General features: G+C 42.2%; 1 protein-coding gene across 7 annotated transcripts in view; it reads right to left on the bottom strand.

The window, feature by feature from the left end:
- The window catches only part of LOC109931670 (transmembrane protein 164), a 228,283-nt gene that overhangs the window by 139,988 nt on the left and 67,353 nt on the right, over window positions 1-20,942 (bottom strand). For all 7 annotated transcript variants that reach the window (XM_020530940.2, XM_048604892.1, XM_048604897.1 and 4 more), the window contains one exon: window positions 12,417-12,495. In XM_020530940.2, coding sequence (XP_020386529.1) covers window positions 12,417-12,495 — 79 coding nt within the window. The remainder of the gene's footprint in view (window positions 1-12,416; window positions 12,496-20,942) is intronic.

Raw genomic sequence — 20,942 nt, 5'->3', positions numbered from 1 at the left:
TGAAGTGCAACCAGAAATTTTAAAAAGGAACCTTTTTAAGAATCTAATCAGGGGCTACAAACGAAAACATTCAACATAAATATGTAATACGGTTTCCACCAGGCCACAAAATCAGCACATGACCTGGCACCCAGTGATCTACTAAGCCTTCTCCCTGGATGGAACTGCCACATGCAGCACATTCCACCCCAAATCCCCAACGGAAAGATGAAGGACCTCCTTATACAGTGTCTTCTACTTCTACCATTACTTTAGACAACACCAATAGTAGTCATAAAATATACACGGGATTCATTAACTTTAGCACCAGATATATCACAATCATACATCTACAGCCAGCAGACAATGACTTGACACACACACCAAGATAACCCCATACCTGCAAGTGTTCTGGCAATTACCAAGAGTTACTGTCTCCAGAAACAACAGGAGGCTTGATACGGAGCTGTGTCATCAGACACTGGAACAGCATCAATGACTAACACACAGGTAGAGGTTGATCACAGTCAGTGACAGGGATGGTCTTATAATCTGTCTGCTTTCCAGGCATATTGCTAAACTGACCCATGGTAAAATGGTGAGTTTGAGCAGCACTTTGAGACAATGATCGACAGCCACTTTATAAAGATCATTTCCATCAAACAGAAATCAGGTGCTGGAATTCTGTGTTACTTGCCCACACCTTAGAGTTTTCTTTTTATTTCATCACTTTCCACACCCGCCCCCCCCCCCCCCCCCCCACCAAATCAGTTCTCTCTCCCTTTCAGCCTTGGCAAACACTGATGATCTGTTCAAACATCTTTAGAGCTTTTCCATGGCCTGCACAAATTTCAGCTTTCCTGTACGAACACTTTGTTTTCGATCAAACTGTTAAAATTCACTCATACTATCCATTACAAGGGCCCAAATCTGCATGCAAAGCATTACAAAACGGTGGTAACTGAACTGATCACAGGAAACGGCACAAAATCCAACAGAAGGTGATTTGGCCCCTGAAGTCTACTATGGCATTCAATAAGGTCATGGTTGATCGGCTACCCTAGCTACATCTACCTATTTCATCCCTATATTCTCCAAATCGCTTGGTATTCAAAAAGTTTATCACTGTTTCATTTTAATTTGAGAAATGTAGTTCCCTGGGATGGCCAATTCTAAACGTTCATTGCCCTCAAGTGAAGACACTCCTCTTCATCTCAGTCTCTTTATCGTGCTTTCCCTTTTATCGTGCTACTGCCAGTTCTAGACTTACCAACCACTGAGACATCCTCCCAGCATCTACCCTTTCAAGTCCTTTCGGAAATCAACATCTTTCAATTAGATTACCTCTAATTCTACTCAGTCTCCCTTTCTAGGAAATTCATCTTAGGAATCAGAGCAGTGAACCCTTCTTGCATATTTTCCAGGGCATATGCATCTTTCCATGGTAAGGGGCCCAAAACTATACACTGTATTCCAGATGTGCCCTTGCAAAGGCCATAAACAACCGCAGTAAGATCACTTAACTCATATGCTCCAATCCCTTTGTAATGAATTTTTTTTGCTTTCCGAATTCCTGGCTAAATCTGAATGTGAATTTTCATGATCAAGGGCACCCAGATCATTCTGAATGCCAACATTTCCCAGGCTCTTGTCATTTAAAAATACTCTGCTGTCATATTTTACATACCAAAGGGATAATTTCATTTTTCTACACATTATGTACACCACTGCCCACTTCCCTGTATATTCACCTAACCTGTCTAAATAATGTTGCCTTCTTTGCACCCTATTCACATTGTTGAAACTTCAAAGTTAGATCAGCAAATAAATCTTGGATACATTTGGTTTTTTACTAATAGGAGGAAATCAAAGAACTGCGGATGCCATAAATCAGAAGCAAAAACAGAAATTGCTGGATATGTTCAGCAGGTCTGGCAGCATCAGTGGAGAGAAATCAGAGTTAATGTTTCAGGTCCCATTCGGAGGAAGGGTCACTAGACCCAAAACATTAACTCTTGATTTCTCTCCACAGATGCTGCCAGACCTGAGCTTTTCCAGCAATTTCTGTTTTTGTTCCCTTCTCTTAGTCATTGATACTGATTCTAAAAAACGGAGGATCAACCACTACTCCTTGCTGCACCTCACTGGTTATAGCCTGTTGACTCAAAAATGACTTATTTATTCCTATTCTCTTCAGGTTAGCTTATTCTCATTCCATGATAATATATATGTACAGCCAAAGTGAAGAGCTAGAATCTTAGATTCAAACAACTTGTGAACTCCTGCCTTCAGTCGTGAAACTCTAGAGAAGGAAACAAAAGAGATGTAATGTTTCTGCCTCTTCACATGCATATTTTCAAAATGTTTATTTTTACTTTACTTTAGATCGTGGATTAAATGGAAAACAACTGCTTTAAAACCAAAGGACTGTGGCAGTAATTGCAATACTTAAAAAAAAGTTACTGGAACTCATCAGGAGTTGTGTTTAACACCGCATTCGAGCAGTGAGGGAGGAGAGAGAAGGTGGCACTGGGGGATGTGTGTGGAGCGAGATTCAGTCGGCAACAGATTGCTTATTGGTTTGTGTAAAACTGTGATCAGTTGTCTATGCCAAAGGCCATCAGCCTGACAACAGCAATCTGACTGGTTTCTGGGCAGCTGAACAGCTAGTGTACAAAGGCAAAAGGTCTCCAAACTGGATAAAGTACAGTCTGTCTTTAACTCTCTGCAGCAAAGTAACTCAAGCCTGGAGACAGTTATTTTTCCTCAGCAGTAACCGAAAGCCGTCACGTTTAACCACAAAGTAACTTTATAACTGGTGTCCCTGTGCAACCTACAAAGTAATAAAAGAATCCAGAGAGGAGATGATCAGAGAGCAGAAGGCCTAAGGAAGCAAAAGCAAAAAGAAAGGGGAATCTCAGAAAAACATATAAAATTCTGACGGGACTGGACAGGCTAGATGGGGGAAGAATGTTCCCGATGTTGGGCAAGTCCAGAACTAGGGGTCACAGTCTAAGAATAAGGGGTAAGCTATTCAGGACTGAGATGAGGAAGACTTTCTTCACTCAGTTGTGAGCCTGTGGAATTTTCATCCACAGAAAGCTGTTGGGGACAGTTCATTAGATATATTCAAGAGGGAGCTGCATGTGGCCCTTGCGGCTAAAGGAATCAAGGGGAATGCAGAGAGAGAGCTGGAGTGGGATACTGAAATTGCATGATCATCCATTTGGTGCATGGTGGTGCAGGCTCAAAAAGGGCCAAGTGGTCTACTCCTGCACCTATCTTCTATGTTTCTCTGTTTCTATGGAACAACTCATCAAATCCTGTCGACTGGTGCCACTGAACTGTGCTTCCAGTGTATTTTTTTCTTCCACCCATAACATCAGTCTTTATTATTGTTTTACTGTGTCAGTCTGCATATTGCACAGAGGTTTTAAAAGGGAATTAGAGTTACACAGTGATAGTTAATAGATTATAGTTTTGCTTACCTGTGGCTAGGACCTACATTTTTGCAATAAACAGTAGTTCCTGTTAAATACAGGAAGCTGGTCAGCTGTTTCTGTTAATGTGTGTCCATCAGGTAATAAAGAGGACTTTGAGTACTTTGATTAAATCAAAGTTTGATTTATTTTCATTAACTTTTGTGGTGACCACAGGAGTAGTAGCACTTGAGAATCAGTGCTCTTTCCCAAGTAGGTTTGTAACAAATGATCATTTTGTCAAAGTACAGCAGCTATCCACTGTAATCAATACAACAGATTGAATGTAGGTTCAGCCAAAGACTGTCATTAAATGTGACAATACAAAAGAAAAGCACAAAGGTATATCCTGACTTTACAGCACACTAAGACCTACACCTTCCTCAAATCTTATGATCCATTATGTGGTTGACTGTGCACCAATCATTTAAATCTCCTGTAACCATATTCTGCATTAAATTCAATTAACTCACAGAAGAAGTCAAGCAAAACTCCAAAAATATTCTTACACCCTCACATCTGGACTGTTTAACCCTGGTTTACTGCCTCCCTCTGGATAATCCATCCCCCACACACTCCACAACAATGATTATTGTTGCATATAATTTGTATGTTGATGTATAATGACTCCCTATCTCTCTAACTTGCATTTCTAATTACAATGTGAAATCAGTTGCTGGCGTTTGATGTTCTACAAATCAGAACTAGAGGGGATGAAATGGAACAACTGCATCAGTTTGTTCTATTAATAACTTAGTTTAAATTAAACACAGCACACAATTATTGGATAAAGGAAATCCCTGAAGCTATATAACAAAAAAGGTGAAATATATTTAAAGTTTGAACATAACAGTTCTCACAGCAGCTACTCCCATGAGTAATGCAGATTCATTTCAGAAGATTGTATCTCAGCGCAGCTTTGCGAATACCCAAGTCCTGCTTACGTTAAAAGAATAAAGAAGTCAAATAAATCAGCATCAGCCTTGAGTGTGTGGGAGCCATTTTAAAATTAAAGTGAATCTCATTATCTAGAGGTCCTCCCGAAGCTTTCAGACGTAGTGCCTTGAACCACACGTGTCAGGAAGACTAGTGTGAAAATTGCTCACCACTGCTTGAGTAACACTTGAAATGTTACCTGAGCCTCTCATGGGCATATGGGAGGAACAAAACTAAAATAAAGGAGCAGAAGCAGGCCATTCGGTCTATTGAGTTTATTGCGCCATTCAATGCATTAATATTTAACCTGCTCTGGTTTTTTTTCCATCCTGTAGCCACAGCAGGGGTTCATCTGGCCCATAACAGTCAAACTGGATTGTGTCCTCATCACACATACAAGCACAAGGTTGGCAGTGGTACCCCCACAGACACCAACCTGCCAACTCAGAGACGAAGATGGTCTATTTGGCTGACACCCTCTGACACTCCCGAAACCATATCCCAGCATGAAATCAGTGCCTCTAGGAAATGGGAGAGGGATAACTTGGGCAGAGAAAGAAATCTGTTCAGAAATAATGACAAACTGTGGCCATTGACATTTTGGCAGGAAGTTGCAAAAAGATTATTGCACACAGTAGCGTCACACGCAAACTGGAGGAACACCTCATATTCCATCTGAGGAGCTTAGAGCCTAATGGTCTCAACACAGACTTCACCAGTTACAAAATCTCCCCACCGCTGGCCTCATTCATGTCCAACCCTCACTCTCATTCCCACCTCCTTGACCTGACACAACCTATTCCCATCTATTCACCTACCCTTCCCACTGACCAATCCCCACTACCCGCTACCTGCATCTACCTATCACCATCCCACTTACCTTCCCCCAGCCCCACAACCCCTCCCTCTATTTATTTCCGAGCTCCCTTCCTTCTCCCCAGTCCTGATGAAGGGCGTGAATCCAAAATGTCGACTTTCCTGCTCCTCTGATGCTGTCTGACCTGCTGTGTTCCTCCAACTCCACACTGTGCTATCTCGGACTCCAGCATCTGCAGTTCTTACTATCTCCGTTTACACATGTAACTTAATTTCTATTACAACATGCAGCCAGTTACAAACTACAACTTGCTGCTTCTTCCAAAATGTATCATATTCAGGTGGTAAATTATCTTAATATTTGTAAGTTGATTTTCCAGCCAGAATGCAGAGCTATGCCTTCGTCATCCAGTCTTAGAGGTTGAATATACAGTAACAGAGAATTTTCACACAAGTGAACACCTCTACATAGTGTCAAACGCATTTTAAATAAAATCTACACATAGGAAATATAATATATATTATAAAATATACACACAAATATAAAACAAAACAGGAAAGTAACAGTACAGATTGGTTTTGCAATTTGGTGAGATACTAGTTCCAACTCCCCCACACACTTTATAAAAACAAGCTTGCAATATGAAAGCAAGCATCACGAAAAGCAGGTTACCAGAGTTTAAAGAGAATTCACGTAAACAATGACTCTTTAAAATGTTAAAGGATTACAATTGGCTTTAAGCTTTTTACATTTCTTGGTATTCTAATAAACTCACTGTTTTCAATAGGAAAGGAAAGATTTACTGAACACAACGTGCAAGGAAGATGCATTAACAAACTGGTAGAATAATGATCATCATGATATCCAAATTTAATTAATTGCTCTCAAATCCATTTCCTCACACTATTAGTCTCAGTACTTCATGATTAGATCACCAACACTACCTAAAAAATATTCCTTTCCCACCCAAAAAAAACGCTGCATAAAGAAAAACAAGTTGATGTTAAAATGAACTGTAATTAAATTTAATTTGAAACTTGTTTAAAAAGAAGAAAACTTAAAAAAAAGCCCAAAAGGTGCTGATTACAAATCTGTCTTGAAATTACCCATGCAACTTTCAGTGCGGGGTCTGGTAAATCTGTACAAACATCAAGCACTGCCTCCCACACAAATGTTCTTTTGAGTTTAATCGCAAAGATGTTCACTATTTAGCTGCTAATAATCCAAGGTTATATAACAGCTTTTTCTTTAGACCGCATCACTGAATAGGGATAGATCACTGAGTAGGACTAATTTGACAGTACTTTCATAGAGCCAGTACAGGGCTGAGTGGGCTTTTTCTTTATGTATCTTCCATGAGGGAGGCTTGGCTTTGTACTAGCACATTCACCTCTGAGACCAAGTGTGTATGATTCAAATCCCACCTCAGTCAATCCAGACTTTTGGAAACTCTGAATTCTTGGTGACATCCAGCAGAGTTCTAGTGACTGGTGCGTGTGGTGCCCTGACATCATCCCATTGTATGTGGTACATACAAAAACAGAGAAAATAGGAGAAGTAGTCCATTCGGGCCTTCAAGCCTGCTCCATCATTCAACATATTCATACTGATTATACAAGTCCCTGTTCTCACTTTCTCCCCGTACACTTTTACCCCTTTAGCACCAAGGAATGTATCTAACTCCTGAAACAAAAACAGAAATTGCTGGAGAAACTCAGCAGGTCTGTGGAGAAAAAGCGAAGTTAACGTTTTGAATACATCTGGTTTCTTTAACCAGATGCTGCCAGGCTTGCTGAGTTTCTCCAGTAATTTCTGCTTTCAGTTTAGATCTATAGCATTCACAGTTCTTTGAATTTTTGCAAGGACGAGTTAAATATAAAGCAGTGCCTTGGCCTCAACTGCTTTGCATGGCAGAGAACTCCACAGGCCACAGGAGTTGAGAGAGTCAAGAAAATTATTCCCCGCTAATGGCCAGCACAAACACAGATACCACCCCACTGCAGCCTGTCAGATTGTTCATCGTACAGAGAATCCTTCTTGGATTCTCTCCAAGTGAAAAGTGTGAAGATAGGGGGAAGAAAAACCACACACGATAGAACTGCAGCTTTAAGTCGCTGGTCCATTTTCTGGCCCACACATACTGAAATAATGGGAAATCCCATAAGTCTTCTCCAGCACCACCCAAAATATTTTGGTTCCATAACGTCAATAAAAAATAAAGAACTGAAAGTTGGAAACAGTATCACTGCCAGTGCTAGCAGCTTTGCCAGGTCTATGAATGAAAGTCCAATTCAACGTGACAAAAACATTCCTTCAATCAGTGAAACCGAGAGATGTATAAGCAAAAAAAGCTGTAGGAAGGATTCTTCCTGTTGCTACACCAGTTCCCGAGCCACACAATTACTGAAACAAGTGTGTTGTAGTCAACTGACCGTGATGCAATCTTTCATTTTCAAAAATGGCATTTATGGAGTTTCAAGCTGGCTTGTTCTGGCTGCAAGTACTTTGCTGTTTATGAGGAAATACATGCTCCAATCCTGCATTCATTTTGGAAGGACAAACTTGAAAGCAGAATACAGGGTTAACGGAAAGATTCTTGGCAGTGTGGAGGAGCAGAGGGATCTTGGGGTTCATGTCCACAGTTCCCTGAAAGTTGCCACCCAGGTGGATAGAGTTGTTAAGCAGGCTTTTGGTGTGTTAGTTTTCACTAATAGAGGGATTGAGTTCAAGAGCCGTGAAGTTATGCTCCAGCTATACAAAAGCCTGGTTCAGCCACACCTGGAGTATTGTGTCCAATTCTGGTCGCCTCATTACAGAAAAGTTGCAGAAGCATTGGAAAAGGTGCAGAGGAGATTTACCAGGATGTTGCCTGGAATGGAGGGAAGGTCTTACGAGGAAAGGTTGACGGCAATAGGGCTTTTCTCTTTAGAACGATGAAGGATGAGAGGTGACTTGATAGAGGTGTACAAAATGATCAGAGGTACAAATGGAGATAGTAGGAACTGCCGATGCTGGAGAATCTGAGATAGCAAGGTGTAGAGCTGGATGAACACAGCAGGCCAAGCAGCATCAGAGGAGCAGGAAGGCTGACGGTTTGGGCCTAGACCCTCCTTCAGAAAATTCTAAAGTGAGTGGAGGTAGATATAGGAGAGACATCAGAGGTAGGTTCTTTACTCAGAGTGGTAGGGGCGTGGAATGCATTGCTGGAGAGGGTAGTGGAGTCGGCCTCATTAGGGGCATTTAAGCAGCTATTAGACAGGCATATGGATGATAGTATAAGGTCGGGATGGAGGTTAGATAGACCTTAGGATTAGGGTAAAAGTTCGGCACAACATTGTGGGCTGAAGGGCCTGTACTGTGCTGTAGTGTTCTATGTTCTATATTGTCCTTTGTTGATGGCAAGATAAGTGCTACATACAAGATTATTTTTTCCTTCTATTTATTCCTTCACGAGATGCAGACATTGCTGGCTGGGCCAGCATTCATTGCCCATCCTAATGGTCACTTGAACCAACTGGCTCGCCAAGGCCACAAGTTGTAAACTTATAATACATCATCATTTGGGAATGTAGGTTCTAACGTGGAGGTGAAGTTTTTATTTTGGTTTTAGTTCTGTAAATAGGTCTAAAAAGGGTCAGAAAGTCATTTTTCCAACAGGAAGCTCAAAATGGTCTTTTGAAAAAAAGGAAGTTTGCAACATAAGAAGTGATAACTAAACTACCTATGGTATTTATGACATACTGGAAGAAAGAGATGGCCAAAGGCCAGCAATGAGGTTTCAGTTGAGAACTTAAAGATTCAAAGAAGCTGAACAGTAGTTAAGTTTGTAGCAGTCACTAACCTATCAGAGACAGAAATAAAGTCTTGAACTGTTTTAGAAGTTTAAGTAGATGGAGCTTTGTTTTAAATTCGGTTGAGAAAAGTGAACTGATTAGGTGATGTCAGGGATCTCAGTGACAGAGAGACCACATATAGAGAATGTGCACAAAGATCAATCAGAGACACTTACAACCTTCTCAGTTGAGTACAAAAGTAAAAAGTTAAGATAGATGTGATGCTTCTTTGGGAATGAGTGACTGTGAAAGGATATTGCTGGGAAAAGGGTTGAATCTCTCCTTTCAAGGGCAGCTTCTTCCCAGCTGCTACTAGACTTCTGAATAGACCTCTCAAATTTCAAATATAAATGTTGACCTCGCTCTTTGTGTGCCTTCTCTGCAGCCGAACATTGTATTCCTTGCTCTGTTCTATTACCCTGATGCACTTTGTATGATTTGATCTGCCTGTACTGCATGCAAAACAAAAAAAAACTTTTCATTGTACCAAGGTACACGTGACAGTAACAAATCAAATCAAAACTTTTGCTGCTTAAAATCTAAAATTTGGAATAATAGACTTTTATGTTTTTTTGTTAAAAGTACATTGGCAGCCTTATATTGATATGTCCAGTGACTGACCAACAGTAATTAAAGAGCAAAAATAAAAACTTAGGGTCTATCAAGCCAGATTTCACTCTGAGATCTGACTTGTCTATTATTACCATCAGCTGTGATCTTAACATTAAACAGCCAAAATTGGAAGATAAAGCATAAAGCTTATGAAGTACTTACTGAAAATAATGGAGGAGAACTAGAAATAGCTGGTCAAGGAGTCCTTTCAAACTGGACAACAGTTGGAGACTTCCAGTTCACTTGTTTTGGATGTGAGGATGGAGGTGTTGTCGGGGGGTGATCTGGCAAGGATTGTTGATCACAATTAAGGGACTGTTACCATGAAGGACATGAAAATCAGATCTGGCCACAGAGCAAGGTTTCGCCACAGTGGCCGTTAACAACATGCCATGCCAGAGTCTGGGCTCACACATGAAAAACAGCCCCTTAGGTGAGACACACTCAGTTGTACTTCAGTAACATTGAACCCAGAGGGCAGCTGCCCAAACACTTTAAACAGAAACTGATGCCGGTGCTGCGATTTGCAGAGCTAGGATTAAGAGTTGACCGACAGGCAGACATGGACAGCTCTTACCAACTGTTGCATCACCAGAGAAGAACTTAACACCATTTATTTTCATCCATATTCCTCGATAGCCAGAATTTGTTCACAAACCAACCAGCCTGCTGATGTGAAATGTGCCCTGCTTAGCGTTTCAAGCATTTTCGCTTTGTACTGCGGACTCCCAAAGACGGCGGTATTTTGCTATTGTTCGTGCAGTGCCATTAGTTAGTGAGAATTCACTGCGTACTGACTTATCAATACCACCTTGCAACCTGTTCTTTATCAGTAACAAGACACATAACCTTTAATGTTGCTATCTTTGAAGCAGCGAAAAATCAAACTTCACTGCCAGACCTGAATATTTCCAGCTTTTTCAATTTTTATTTCTAATGTCCAGCAGCTGCAATATTTTGCTTCTGCAAGCTTAATTCTCCTCCTATGACAGTGTGCACCATTGTTAAGAATGGTTCCTTGGCAAGTTATCAAATAATTTGATTTTCACATAACTAGCACTTCTCAACTTTCTCCACAATGGCCCTTGTTAAACAAAATGCAAAGAGCAAATCATATAAACCGCCAGAGATAGTAGGAACTGCATATGCTGGAGAATCTGAGATAAAAAGGTGTAGAAGGGTCTAGGCCCGAAACGTCAGCCTTCCTGCTCCTCTGATGCTGCTTGGCCTGCTGTGTTCATCCAGCTCTACACCTTGTTACCTCATATAAACTGCCAACCTGGTTTGGGTTTCAGTTATTCAAATTTATGTTTTACAGCTTATTTCCTACAAGCTTTACCATCTCTGGCAGGTCTATAAAAGATAACTTTACAAAGGTGCCACTTAGCAATGAGGCAAAGTTGAAATAAAAACATTCAAATGTAAAATTACCTAATATTTTCAGGAACACAACTTCTGTGGCTTCGGGGGATAGCTATAATCTAAACAAAATCCAGACTATTGATGTTAATTTCTGCAAGTCACCAGCAGATGGCCCCAGCTGACCATCAGTCAGTCAGGTTTATAAATAGGTTAGTGCAGGGTTGTCACCTGCAGGATGGAGCTTGCAACAGTGTCATGGACATTAGACAGTCATACAGCACAAAAACAGACCCTTCAGTCCAATCCATCCACACCAACCTGACCTAGTCCCATTTGCCAGCATTTGGCCCATATCCCTCTCAACCCTTCCCATATATACCCTTCTGGATGCCTTTTAAATTTGTTGCTTTTATGGTTACTGAATAGATGTTTCTTTGTTCTTCTCCATGGTGGGGGGGAAAAGAGTCCAAAACTAGAGGGCGTAAGTTTAAGGTGAGAGCGAAAGATTCAAAACGGAACTCAGTGGCGACTTTTTCATGCAGAGGGTGGTGCATGTATGGAATGAGCTCCCAGAGGAAGTGGTGGAGGCTGGTACAATTATAACACTTAACAGGCATCTCAGTGGGTATATGAATAGGAAGGGTTTAGAGGAACATGGACCAAATGCTGGCAAATGGGACTAGATTAATTAAGGATATCAGGTTGGCATGGATGAGTTGGACCAAAGGGTTTGTTTCCATGCTGTACAGCTCTATGGCTCTAATAGAAGCAGCCTGAATGGGTGTGCTCAAGCTCCCACCCCCAGAGCCAGGGATCTTAGGTTTAGCTTTCAGTAATTGCTGTTTGGGTCTTGATCTCCCAAGGTGGAAAACCAGGCTTTAATACAATGTACTGACCAGTTCCATTCAAATGTTTTTAAAAGAAACTCCATTGAGCAACCCAATATTCCTCCTCTCCTGAATGTACCATTGTTTGCTTGGTCTGCCAACATTTCCAGTATCTTGTCCAAGTTTCGTTCTTTATGACGAAGTCTAACTAATTTGTTAGCTGTAAGAGTCATTATAGAAGAACCAAATTCTGTTCTCATCTGACACCCAGATACACTTTGTCAGATTTGAGTTACTGGCCAGAGATCAGGATCAGAATTCCCTCTTGATTCTCCCTCCCGAGCATGGAGGGAGAGACCGAGTGCATTATTATTTCTTGAGATCATTGAATTCAGCATAAACCAGTGATCAATCATGTTATGTTTCTGGTTTTAGCGTTTGCTTTTCCACTAGGCCAAGCATTTACTCGGTCAACAGCCACTGGCTGAGGCAACGTAGAAAAATGTGTAATTAATCACATACTTACAACTGAGTTTGGCATTTGAAATATTTAAAAATCCAAGAAGCTTACCCCCTTTCTGCAACAGATAGATCGGAACGATGTATAGTGTGATGTGTTGGATGTAGTAGACCTCCATCTCGAAGGGGAGCTGGGAAGATAACATACAAAGTACTTGTGAAATAAACATGCATTCTTTATCTCACCCATTCACTTACACCTTCTACCAGTTATCAGCTAGATTACCAAGAGCTTTGTTAACCACTTGTTTTTGCCATGTCACATATCTGATTGAAATGATTCTGTTTAAAATAAGTATTTAGTAAGCCTGTTACAGAGATAGTAGAAACTGCCGATGCTAGAGAATCTGAGACAGCAAGGTGTAGACCTGGACGAACACAGCAGGCCAAGCAGCATCAGAGGAGCAGGAAAGCTAATGTTTCGGGTCTAGACCCTTCTTCAGAAGAAGGGTCTAGACCCAAAATGTCAGCTTTCCTGCTCCTTTAGTAAGCCTGGCTGTTTTTGAAACATCCAGAGACAAGTCTTCAAGTTTTGATAATTGCACCGTTAACTAGGTGGTCGAACAGACACACTAGTCTTATGAAGGAGATCATCTCATAGAGGATGAGCTTTGTATCATATTGGGCATTGAGGGGAAAATATTGAAGGGAATCCTTATCATTAAATGAATCCACGGCATTTGCACAACGAATGTATGAAAAATTATAGGAGTTAAGCATCTTTCTTAATTTTACTCTAGGACGTTATGTGGTAGAAAGTTTAAAATGACAGGCAGAATTCAACTTGAACTACCGGTGAGAAATGAGCTCCAATGTACACCAACATTTCAGATGCCCCTACAGCTTAAAAGGAACTATTGTTACAGAAAAGAATCTGTGCCATACAATTCCAAGGTGAAGTAGCTAGACAATGGCAGCTTAAATCTGAAACCTTACACCTAAAACACAATAGGGTGACAGCAGGAATCTGGGTGTGCAACAGAGCTTTACTGCGAAATCACTCTCTCCTTTCATTCATCTTATTCTCCAGATCGACTTTCATCTCTCCTTTTTTGAAGTCCATCTAACAATGAAATTTACCTCCTGTTGCGGTAATAGAAGCAGGATTATTTTAGCTACCATTTTAATTGACAAATCACCTCTATTAAATTTAATAGAGATTCCCTATTACAGCTCTAAATATTGGAATAGTCCTGTTTCTGAAACAGACATACATTAAAAAACATGAAGAGAAATATCAGGAATTTCCCATACAGGCAACATCAGTAGTTGAATCTAATGCTCAGGATGGTGCAATGACAGGAGAATTAGTAAACCGTGTACCATGGCAGTCATTCTGAGGTCTTACTTAAACAGCATCTACTCCAAAATATGGGCTTCAGCTTTTAACATCAGCTATTGTCTCTTTGAGAGGCTGAATGGGCTACTCCTGTTCCTACCTTCCTTAAGCCAGATGTCTTTTAAATCACATTACATTACCTTATTCTGCCTGCAACCTTTCTGCAGCCTTCTACATATACTTAATTATGCAGAAAGCAAGAACTCTACACAACACCATCTCTGCTATCACTCTAATTTTACAACAGGATACTTGTGGGGTTGTAGCATGGGTAACTGTCCACAAAACACTTCAGAAAACCACGCAGCAGTTCAGTGATATCTGCAGAGATTATCTGAAACAAGAGCTGAGCACATGGCTAGAATTGTGATGAACTAAGAACATCACATGAGAAGTACATTGACAGCGTTAACATTTAATGTTCCCTGAACTAAAGCGCTACAGATCAAATCCTGTAGGGTTCCAATGTATTCAAATAGATTCACTCGCTGAAGATGCTGAGTGCAATCTACATAGGATTAAAAATTTATACATGAGACTAGAAAAAGCTCATGCAGTCACAGGAAATAAGCAATGCATTTAAAATAACATTCTTAAAAAAAAAAATTGATGGTTTGTGTGCTTTTAAGGGGAAACCTGATTTTATTTTGTTTTTACACAGGGGTGATGGTTCATTTACAGATATCATGAAAGTTGAAAAATAGTAAAGATATTTTGAAGGTTTACAGCCTTTTCTGTGGTTTCTATCACAGTTACTGTGTACTCATTCACAGCTCACCACCACACTCTCAAGGGCAGTCAGGGGTGGGTAATAGATGCTGACCTGCCAGAGATGTTTGCATGCCACTAAAGAATTTTAAAAACACTACTCCCTCTGAATTGTATTCATTAACCGTGGCACAGCAACAGCAGTCTCACTTTAGTTAGAAGGTTACAAGATGAAAGTTCCATCCCAGAGACTGGAACAAATAATCTAGGATTGGATTTCACCACTGTACCTGAAAAAAGGCTGCACTGTCTGAGGTGCTCTCTAATCTGGATGTCAAGATACAAAAGAAAATCACACTGCCATTCATTCTACCAGCTCAATACACAGTGCACTGCCAAAGGAAGCCATTGACTGTGAGGCAGAAACTGGGCTACAATTCACATTGTCGCTGCAATGCCCACACCCAAATCCTCTCAACTATCTTCTCCAACGGCAATCAAACATGGGCAGCAGTGTTAAACGCTTTCAGGCAAGGCTCTACCAGCTCCTACCAAACCCAGGAGAAAGTCCCACCTTAAAAGAGCTGTTTGCCAATCAAATGGCCAGCAACACTGCTGCCCCACCCTGCCCCCAGACCATTCCCACCAGCCGCAACCTGGAATTATGACCACTGCTGAGGGTGTAGCCTGTCTAACCATGACGAGGAGCCCAGGTAAGTCCTGGGTCAAGAGTCTCAGCGAGAACGGTGGGAGACCGGGTTCAAGAGATCAGAGGGAGGGCTAAAATGGTCCTCGGATGGACATGCTGGGGACCTGATCCCATCACAGACACACCCTTGGGCTATACACTTCTCTGCAGCTGATGCTACCAGACCTCCTGTTTAGTGAGAGCCTTCCCCACCATGGTGACCAGTTAAAGGGCCTCAGTATATCCATGGGGTATGGACTGGTTGGCACCCTTTCTGCTCCTTGTAGGATTACAAAAAAGGTGGGGGGCAGCTGGGTAGGCAGCAGGAAGGCCAACCATTGAACGTGTTAAATAAAATGTGCTTCCAGAGCTTAAAGTTCGGTCCACTGCCACAACATGTTAGCAAATGGCCAAAAACCAGCAACGCGACAGTGGCCCAGAGGTTAGCACTGGAGCTGTGAGGCAGCAGGGACCGGGGTTCAATTCCACTTTGAGAGAGTGTCCGTGTGGAATTTGCACATTCCCCCTGTGTCTGCATGGGTTTCCTCTCAGTCCAAAAGATGTGCAGGTTAGGTGGATTGGCTAAATTGCTTGTAGTGTTCAGGGATGTGTAGGTTAGATGGGTTAGCCATGGGAAATGCAGGGTTACAGGGATAGGGAGGGATGTTCTTCGGAAGACCAAATGGCCTGCTTCCACACAGAAGGGATTCTATTATTCTAATTCTTGTCCAAGGCTAATGTGATCAATTTCCAATCAAAAACAACTGGGGTATTTTACCACAAATTAAATTTGCTTGAAAAACTGTGGTCATACTTAGACAAAACAATTATTTCACATGGTGGCAAAGGGAGCATTACAACGAGAGCGGCGATACAAGTGGATTCGCTCCACTCATGTTTCTGATTATGGTTTCACTTGTATTGAGCACTAACAATTTTTAATTTACACTGTCTTTATCTGTTGCTCATCAAAAGCGGTAATAGGATTTAAAGGGGGTGATTAGAAATGTAAAGTTTTACCTTTTAATCAATAGTGTTAGTTATTCTAAATTGGCAATTAGCACCATAAATTTAACATCCAAATTAAATACCTGTACAAGTCCAGTAATTTGCTCAGAGAAATCCAGATTCAATGTTCTATTGTATTGCTTAACTCAAAGTCTGTGGTTCTACTTTTCTACAGTGACAATACTTCAAAAAGTATTTCATTGACAATAAAAAACTTTTGAAGGTCAAGGACGTGAAAAGGTGCCACAGCAATGCAGGTGCATCCATTCGTTTCTTGCAAATGGATTAGAATGTCGGGAACTCAATTTATCCAAAAGTCAGCACCAGTGACAATGTAGCACTCCCTCAATACTGACCTGACATGTCATCCAAGATTATATTACCAAGTGCTGGTGTCAGAATACTTTATTATTACTAATAAAGTAATAAAAACTCCAGTCATATGAAGAACAACTATCGTTTATCACCTTCTTATAAGTGGTTAAGGTCTGGTTTTTAACCTGGGAGTGCCCAAGCACACATTCTCAGCAATTAAAACTCCTCCTTCTGGTTTTTCTGTTAGGTACCAACTGGCATTTAACAACAACAACAACAACCATTATTTTCTGGAAACTAATTAGGGGGAAATAGCAAAAAAAAAAAGAGAGGGGGTGGTGGAATAAAGGAATTGTGTTTCATTCTTGTGGAAAATTTTCTTTTTTTTTAAAATGAAGGAAGCATAATTTTATAACTAATGTTTGAAATTCCCACGACGGTTCAACGATGTAAAAAACAAAACGACCTCGCATTCTAAGTTTGTACCAGTCTGTTCGCTGATCTCAACAATGAATCAAAGCTGGGCACAGCAATCCAGAGGTAGGGATTGCAATATTGGCTACAGTCCTCAGCGCTCAATGCTGCCAACTGGAAAAGCACAGGAAAAGGCTGAACAGCTTGTCCACACAGATGGTCTCGACTTAATATAAAGAACAGTCTCTCGCACTAAGATATTGGGTGAATGCCTGGTGCCAGTTAACCATACCCCACACAAAAAGAGAGAGAGAGAGAGAGAAGTGTGATATAAATAGAGGAAGAGGGGATAAACAAGCTCATAGCAATCCTACGATTGTCAATTCAGACTGTAAAACCTGGCTGTCTTGCACAGAATAGAGACCTTCTGATTTTAATTTGTGAACTAGCGCTCTGGTTTTGAAGTACCAAAGAAACAAGCACACGGACTACAGACACACAAGCAAAAATTCCATGCAAAAAACAAAAACTATGCATTTAATATATTTCTTAACAGGAAGCATTGGGTTTTTTTGCAAAGTTTTATCTGCAGCTACTTCTTTCCTTTTCATAGCACACTGCTGTTTGCTTTCATGCAAAACAGAGCTCAACTTGGAGTGTCATTTTTGCCCACTGCAAAACAGGACAGTAGTCATTAGGTAGTCCAAAACTAGTACGCTGTAAGCCATAAAGACATTGTTGAATCTCTTTATTTTGCACTCGTCAAAATAATCACAAGAAACACTTGTGTAAATTTGATCAACAAGGGAAGCTAGCCATGCTGCTACTATGCAGTAGCAATCCGGTACCGTTCATCATTAATAGAATGTTGCCATCAAGCCAGAAAGATTTCTATCAAAAAAAATGAATGATAGGCCTCAACGAATACAGTTCACCATTACACAGGAACTGCAGATGCTGGAGAATCTGAGATAACATGGTGTAGAGCTGGATGAACACAGCAGGCCAAACAGCATCAGAGGAGCAGGAAAGCTGATGTTTCGGGCCTAGACTCTTCTTCAGAAATGGGGGAGGGGAAGGGGGTTCTGAAATAAATAGGGAGAGAGGGGAGGCGGATAGAAGATGGATAGAGGAGAAGATAGGTGGAGAGGAAACAGACAGGTCGAGGAGGCGGGGATGGAGCCAGTAAAGGTGAGTGTAGGTGGGGAGTTAGGGAGGGGATAGGTCAGTCCAGGGAGGACAGACAGGTCAAGGGGGCGGGATGAGGTTAGTAGGTAGGAGATGGGGGGGGGGCTTGAGGTAGGAGGAGGGGATAGGTGGGAGGAAGGACAGGTTAGGGAGGCGGGGACAAGAGCCACATTACCTTTCCCAGCACCCGCCCACGGAACTGGACCATCCCCAATGGACCACAGCCCATACCCAGGCCCTCCCAACTTGGCCCCAACCGCGAGAATGCCCACACCCAGAACACCGAGATCCCCCAAAAACGTCGCCCCCCGCGACCCCCGAAACACACACCGGCAGCGACGCGCCGGCACCTCCCGGCACCACAATCAAGCCCACCCCAGCCCAGAGCCCCCAGACCCACAAAGGACCCACCCCGTTCCTCATTCCCTGCAGGGCCCCTGTTTTGGGTGGAGGGCACCGGTGGGTTTGCTGTGCTTGCGGTTTTTGGTGTCCGGTGGGGCTGAGTGGAGTTGTGGGTTCGGGTTGTGGATCCTGCGGGGAATGGGGGACGGGGGGGGTTCCTTTGCAGGTCTGGGGGCGGGGGGACGGGGGACGGGGGACGGGGGATCTGGGCTGGGGTGGTCTTGATTGTGGTGCCGGGAGGTGCTGGCGCGTCGCTGCAGGTGTGTGTTTCGGGGGTCGCGGGGGGGGACGTTTTTGGGGGATCTCGGTGTTCTGGGTGTGGGCATTCTCGCGGTTGGGGCCAAGTTGGGAGGGCCTGGGTGTGGGCTGTGGTCCATTGGGGATGGTCCAGTTCAGTGGGCGGGTGCTGGGAAAGGTAATGTGGCTCTTGTCCCCGCCTCCCTAGCCTATCCTTCCTCCCACCTATCCCCTCCTCCCACCTCAAGCTCCACCCCCATCTCCTACCTACTAACCTCATCCCGCCCCCTTGACCTGTCTGTCCTCCCTGGACTGACCTATCCCCTCCCTAACTCCCCACCTACACTCACCTTTACTGGCTCCATCCCCGCCTCTTTGACCTGACTGTCTCCTCTCCATTTATCTACTCCTCTATCCATTTTCTATTCGCCTCCCCCTCTCTCCCTATTTATTTCAGAACCCCCTTTCCCCTCCCCCATTTCTGAAGGGGGGCCTAGGCCCGAAACGTCAGCCTTCCTGCTCCTCTGATGCTGCTTGCCCTGCTGTGTTCATCCAGCTCTACACCTTGTTATCTCACCATTACACCGGCTTTGCTTCACTACCCTTCGCTGCAGTTACAGACATCTGATATGAAATAACACAATTCTTAACTCAGAGCAGTACAGAAGAAGTGCACTTCACAACTCCGTATTCCTGCACACATTCCTGTTCATTCTGCTTGTTTTGGCTGGATACGTTTTTCAAATCTGTTCCCAAGGGCACTTAACACCGCACCCCCTCTCCCCCGCGCACCCCCCACCTCCAAGGCAACAGAACAGCTGTCGGATTTTCCTCAACCTTTTAACTTTCACTGCTGCAGGTGAATTGGTTGAGGATCAACAGCCTCCAGCCTCCAGCCTCCAGATAAGCAACATTATTTATCAGGCCAGAAATATTAAACGATGTTCTTCTTGCATATTTTCAAGTCCAGTTTTGATGTTTATATTAACATTTTGCACTCATAATCCGTACCCGTTTGACCTTCCGGGCTCGTATGAGTTTCCATTAGTGAAGTTTTGTTTAACATGGTGATTTTCAGGAACATACATCTGCATTAATCAATGACTAACTTTGCATGAATTTTAGCACCAGCCAGTGCAATATCAGGTATGCAGACCGTGCATCCCATGCCTGATGGATCATATCCAACATATGCCTTCAAAAGCTTACAAACGCATGGTACTGGATATGCACAACCAGTCTACGTTTGCAAAACTCAACAGTGTAGATGTAATTGAGATTGGACAGAATTTGCTAAATAATTCTGAGTATGCTAAGAATTACACTTATAACTAATGTAAAATAGTCAGTGCAACACTTGCAGACACTGGAAGCTTTAACAGTACACAATGTCCTGGTTCTTTGCAGATAGCATGAACATGTACACACACTGTGCCGGTTTCAGCTCAACAAGATTGCAAGCGATCCTCTGGCTCGTTCTTCAGGACAAGGCCTTGACCAATCACAGTCAAGTTGTCTGGTTTAAATCTGAACAAAACATGGGAGTTAAATGGTCATTCTCCACGATGATGCCTCTACAGTTAGGGCCCATTTGCTAATCAATCAGCACACTTCTCATGCAGTATAAAATACACCCCTTTACATTGGGATTCTTGTGAATGTCCTGCTGGAAGATAAAAAGCTTGAACAAAATGCACGATTTTCCCTTCAGCAATACTTATGAATGTTGAGTCAACAGGGGATAATGCATCACACTGAAGCAGTGACACTGGAGAAATTATAATAGTGGGAAGGAGAATGATTATCAAATAGAAATTTAGTCTTCACTTTCTGATCACGCTGGTTATAAGAGTAATAGAGGCTGCCAAAAATTAGAAAATTGGGTTGAAATTCATAACACTTGATCAATGTCAATATTGTTCCAATTCTCCAATCATATTTTAAAACATGCAGGAGGCACTCAGCAGTTTGGGAGAAACTATCAAATGAATGGATGTATTGGATTTTTCAACATACCTTTTAATTTTGAGCATCATTCCATTGACTAAATCATGCAGACTGGATATCCTGTGTACTTGTGCACCAGCCTGCAAGTTGCAGTGAGCTTTGAAGGATAGATTGAGAAAATAAATTGCATCAGCCATTCGCGGGAGCTTCTCTCTTGATTTGAATCCATTTCCAGAATCTTTTGGCAATGGTTATTGTGCCACTAGCTCCAATCCCATGGCATCCTCCAGAACAGTGCCCTGAGGGAGTCCAGCATGGCTAACATTTGCTCT

Source organism: Rhincodon typus, chromosome 14 (assembly GCF_021869965.1).
Source record: "Rhincodon typus isolate 14 chromosome 14, sRhiTyp1.1, whole genome shotgun sequence".
Taxonomy (NCBI): Eukaryota; Metazoa; Chordata; class Chondrichthyes; order Orectolobiformes; family Rhincodontidae; genus Rhincodon; species Rhincodon typus.
This window is presented reverse-complemented; position numbering and strand designations above follow the sequence as displayed.